At 33.3% G+C, this 5,284-nt stretch overlaps 1 protein-coding gene across 1 annotated transcript in view; it reads right to left on the reverse strand.

The window, feature by feature from the left end:
* The window catches only part of LOC106465186 (arylsulfatase B-like), a 35,400-nt gene that overhangs the window by 3,407 nt on the left and 26,709 nt on the right, over positions 1-5,284 (reverse strand). Inside the window, exon 8 of the mRNA XM_022393035.1 lies at positions 3,564-3,860. Coding sequence (XP_022248743.1) covers positions 3,564-3,860 — 297 coding nt within the window. The remainder of the gene's footprint in view (positions 1-3,563; positions 3,861-5,284) is intronic.

Consider the following 5,284-nt stretch of genomic DNA (forward strand, 5'->3'; position numbering starts at 1 on the left):
GTGTAGCTTTGTGCTTAATTACAAACAAACATAATTTGTTGGTATTGAATTGAATGGTTTTCTAATTCAGAATCTGAAAGATCCTTCTAGAAAATATATTATGCTAAGCCTTGTTCTTGGTACTGAAAAAAAGGCTACTGAGAAGAATACGGTTAGGTATTTAGTTATGCAAGATTACTTGAGTACTAGCGATCACAACATTGTCACTTTGGTGTTTTTATTGTAATAAATTTGTGTATTAAAAAGCATTATGTTCCGATTTTAAAAAAGTTATTTTCATTACCTCGAACAAACTAGGTGGAAAATATATACATTCGTCTCAATTACATGTGTTACAATAAAATCTAACCCTAAATGGATGAAATGGAAGATAAAACTACTAATAGATGAAAAATGACAAGTTTGCAATTACGTAAAATTTACTAAAACATGGCGGGGTTTATCGAAATAAACAAGAAGTGAGGGAAGCGGTTGTGAAGATTAAGAGTAATATGAGAGCCTCTTAACTCAAACAACTAAATCTGATCTGATAAAGGGACATTATAATGAAAACATGTGTCTGAATCACTCAAACTGTACTGTTGTTTTCATTTATAAAATGAGGAGTTTATCGTAATTTGATCAATTTCTTTAATAACAGGGTTAGAGAATTCCTTAAATAATATTTTTATTAAAGATGCAGCTTTTGAAATGCTTAGAAAGCTCCTTGAAAGTAAATCTCTGGCTATGATGAAATTTGTCCAAACACTTTGAAGCTCAACAATTAATGAATGAGTTGTATCTATTATTTTTCACGTATCTGTTAATTAACAATGGGGACATTCCAGATAGTGGGTTTGTTTATTTTTAAGCGCAAAGCTGCACAATGAGCTAATTGTGCTGTGCCCACCATGGGTATCAAAACCCGGTTTTTAGCGCTATGATTCTTGAGACTTAACGCTGTGTCACTGGAGGGCTCTAGATAATGGGAATCTTGCTAATGTGGTCCTTGTTTCTAAGACGAAGGGGTTAAATTAGGGTCCGTGAAATTAAAGGCCTATTAGTTTGACTCTGTTGTTAGCAAAGTGCTGGATTGTATTATCACTCAAAATTTCTTTATAATTAGAAGATTTCAATATGATCCCTATATTTAAAAATATGACGTGAAGCAGGATCTAAGGTATCATAGTCCTATTGCTTTAAATTTGGTTTTACTAAATGATGTAATTTACTCTCAAAGGTTATTTAGATAAGATATAATTTATTAAACAACACTCAGAATGGTTTCAAATAAAGGGTTTTCTTGTATTACCAAACCGTTAGAGTTTATCAAAGGTTTTCTACATGTACCTCGACATACGAAAAGCATCTTATAAGGTGCCACACAATATATTAACTAAATAATTAGTAAAGTGGATACTTGTGGAAAAGATAAGAAATATAAAGGAAATATGATTAGTTTGTTTTAGGGCAAAGTCAAATCGGGCTATCTGCTGTGATCATCGCGAGGAATCGAACTCCAGATTTTAGTGTAGTAACTCTGTAAACTTAATGCTGTCTATATGGTTAGTGGTATGAAGAAAGAGAGGTAGTAGATGGCAGCTTTTCTACCTGAGAAAATGTGACTTGTGTGATTCTTAAGGAAAGTATTTTGGGGCCTTTGCTTGTTCTTATCTATATTAAGAAACTGAATAATCTAAGAAGTGTTGGCAGATATCTATAAAGGGGGTACTTCTTTTGAAGAAAAAAGAAAATGGTGCATTTTGATGGTATCTTAAGCAGTTTTTGCACCTTTTAAGTATGTTATATACATATATAGAATGGGATCGCATGAGCTTGTTGGACAGTATTATTTATAAGTACACTACAAATACCACAATGTTGGAAGTGCTGATTCTGCTGACAGCTTTAGTAGATAGTCCATAAAATTGAAAATTTGTTTCAATTTTAAGAAGTCTAAATCTATGCACCTGGTATAATAAAATTCGAAAAGAGACTTAATTCTTGTATGAAGGGAACATTAGTATTGTAGAAAATATAATTATTCAGAGTATTGATAAAAGCCTTCAGCTGATTGTGTAACTGTGACAAAGCGAATAGTTATGGAATCTCTAAATGGGAGTTGTAGATTTAAGAGTGAAATAGTACTTGGAGCCTCTAGTGAGATTTTATTTGGAATACTGTGTGTATAATTTCATTAGTGCAAGAAGGATATTAATTAACTGGAAAGGATACAAAGATATTTCACTGAAGTGACCCCTAGCTTAAAAAAATCTGAGCTTTAGGAGAGGTTTAAACTTCTGAATTTGTTTCTTTAAAGTTTTTGTTTGTTTTGTTTGTAGTTAAGCATAAAGCTACACAATGGGCTATTTGTCCTCTACCCACCACGGGTATCGAAACCCGGTTTCAGTCTTATTATGAGCAAAAGTATTCTTCGGTTTGGGAATAATTTACGTGTTGGAGTGGTGAAATCTGCTCATTTGAAATCCTACAACGTTTTGTTTGACACGTGTATAGATGTGAAGGGAAGTTACGTTTAGATTCGATTTTGGCATTGACTGGTTAAGTTGACAAGTGGAGCTACTGGCATTTTGTCATTTGAAATTATTTTTATCTTTCTTCAGACTTATTTATAAGCCTAGACTTAAAAATAATATGTAAATAATATCAAATAAATAACTTCAGTATATTCATATAATAAAACCAAAGGCACAATTACTTATATATATATATACATGTCTCTTAAACACGTCATGCAGACTTAGAGAATGTCTCTTATTTTACAGAAATAATGTTTCAAAACTTTTGTTGTGCGGTTAGCAACTCTAATAAAAGTAACTCTTTCAGTAGAAAAAAAAATGTCCTCAAAAATGCTCGCTTTTTTAGCTATGGAGGTGTTATAATGTGAGGGTCTATCTCACTAGTCGTTGACAAAGAGAAGCCCAAGAGTTGGCGGTGGGTGGTGTCAACTAGCTGTTCTTCCTCTAGTCTATTTCTTCAAAATTAGAGACGGATAAAGCAGATAGTGCTAGAGTAGCGTTGCGCAAAATTCAACAAAAACTTTTGGTAGAAACAAATATATGGCGAAGAAAAGATACAAACATTTAATCTAAGAGTGAGTGATGTTATACTAAAAGTTTGTTTGTTCTGTTTATTGAATTTCGCATGTTGATGGGACGGAGAATCGAATCCGGAACCCACACACTGCGAGTTGAACGCCATAACCACCTGTCCATGTCGGACCCACGATCCTAATAATAATAAGTTAGCAAACAATGATTTATAATCATAATAAAGTGATTTATTTTGGGAGGAACGTGTTACATGTTTTGACAGAACACTGATCTGTACTTTGTTCCCCCCAAAAATAAAATACTTCATTATGCTTGTAAATCGTTGTTTGCCAACTTATTATTATATTAGCGTAAAGTTCTTCTGTACTAAAGTATGCGAACTTAGTAAATCAATAATTTGAAAGAAAATAAATCACGTTACTGAACAACAACAAAAAATAAATTTATATAAACAATGAATCAAGTCTACAAACTTACGACGTGAGGAAAAATTCGAAACTACTACTTTACCTGCTGCATGGTATAAAGTTGGTAACCAATCGGAAATATGCATCATCTGTGGAGCTACTCGTCCGCCACCTTTCTCTAGTAGGGGACTCCATAAGAGGGCGCTGCCTCTGATTCCACCTTCCCACATCGTATACTTGGTACCTCTGAGGGGCCAGTTGGATGCTGCACTGTCGTCGATACCGCCAGCAGCGCCACCATTATCAGAGGTTACCACGATGATGCTGTTGTTCAACATACTTGCTTTGTATAAAGCTTCAACTACGAGACCGATAGAATCATCTAACGCTGCGACCATACCTATGGAATTAAGAAGCTTTCTCTATTAACTGTCACTCATGTTTTTTTTATGAGGTAAAAATATATAAGACCGATGTTCTTGATTATTTATTATGTCTTAAAATTGTGCTGTTTATATTTATTAGAACAAGTAATTTTTTATATTAAGTTTAAAGTTTCATTTACAGTACATTATTACACTTCACACTATACCGAAAACAATCGCCGATTATCAAAAATCTAGTCACTATCTCATATAGCATTTAATATCAATTATAAAAAAAGAATTAGATTTGTGAACAGTTTTTCTCTCAATCCCATATCATGTTTATTATTAAAAAGTGCAAATCGATTTTGTGGGATTTATTAAAGTTTATATGTCGATTTACCGTCTCATATTTGATATTACATTTACTTTGGGCTATCGCAAAAATATCAATTTTTTTTTGCTTAATCAAGATTTATATATTGTTGCGTCAGCGAGGTCACGTGACTAGTATCACGCCACCTGTTTCTAGAAATATCCTGTTCCTTCAAGAATGCCCTAGTATTTACTAGATATGTGTTAGTCTTGTATATATATAAGACGGTCACAACGTGACGGGACAACAGAGGTAATGAGTAATTGAATGTATGCGGACAAAATATTATTGGCCACGTGAGACGTGAATTATAGTGTTTGTTATAGAGCGACTGTTGAAATTAAGTGTATCGTAAAGTTGTATTCGGAAAGAATAAACCAGTTTTATTTAAGAAAGGACTTGTGTCGCTAAAGTTTCGTTGGAACGAATTTACGGAAAATTAACTAACGAACACAGACGTAACAATATGGTATGGGCGCTGACTTGACGAAAACTTTGGGTGAAGGGAGGATCAGATGATGAGTTACTGTACTTAACCCATTTTTACAGTTAACGCAACAAATAGCATAACAAGGCTACGTTGATTTACTTAGGAATATGATAGTAAAGGAAAACTTAAAAAAAAAATGTTCATAAAAATAATGATCTTGAAACTTTTAGCTTAGTTTGCTTGTTTGAAGTTATCGGATGTCATTACCTATATATTCGAACATATTGTTACGTCTCCGTTCGCTAGTTAATTTTCCGTAAATTCGTTCCGACGAAACTTTAGCGACACAAGTCCTTTCTTAAATAAAACTGGTTTATTCTTTCCGAATACAACTTTACGATACACTTAATTTCAACAGTCGCTCTATAACAAACACTATAATTCACGTCTCACGTGGCCAATAATATTTTGTCCGCATACATTCAATTACTCAATAACCTCTCCGTCGCTTCGTGGCCGGTCTCATGTATACAAGACTACCCCATATCTAGTACTCTCCCGACGATTCATGAATGTTCCTATTTTCTTTAGAAATATATATCTGTTCAATATAAGAAAATTTTGCAAGAACTTTCTAGTTTTTGGTTTATTTG

Source organism: Limulus polyphemus, unplaced genomic scaffold (genome assembly GCF_000517525.1).
Source record: "Limulus polyphemus unplaced genomic scaffold, Limulus_polyphemus-2.1.2 Scaffold1862, whole genome shotgun sequence".
Taxonomy (NCBI): Eukaryota; Metazoa; Arthropoda; class Merostomata; order Xiphosura; family Limulidae; genus Limulus; species Limulus polyphemus.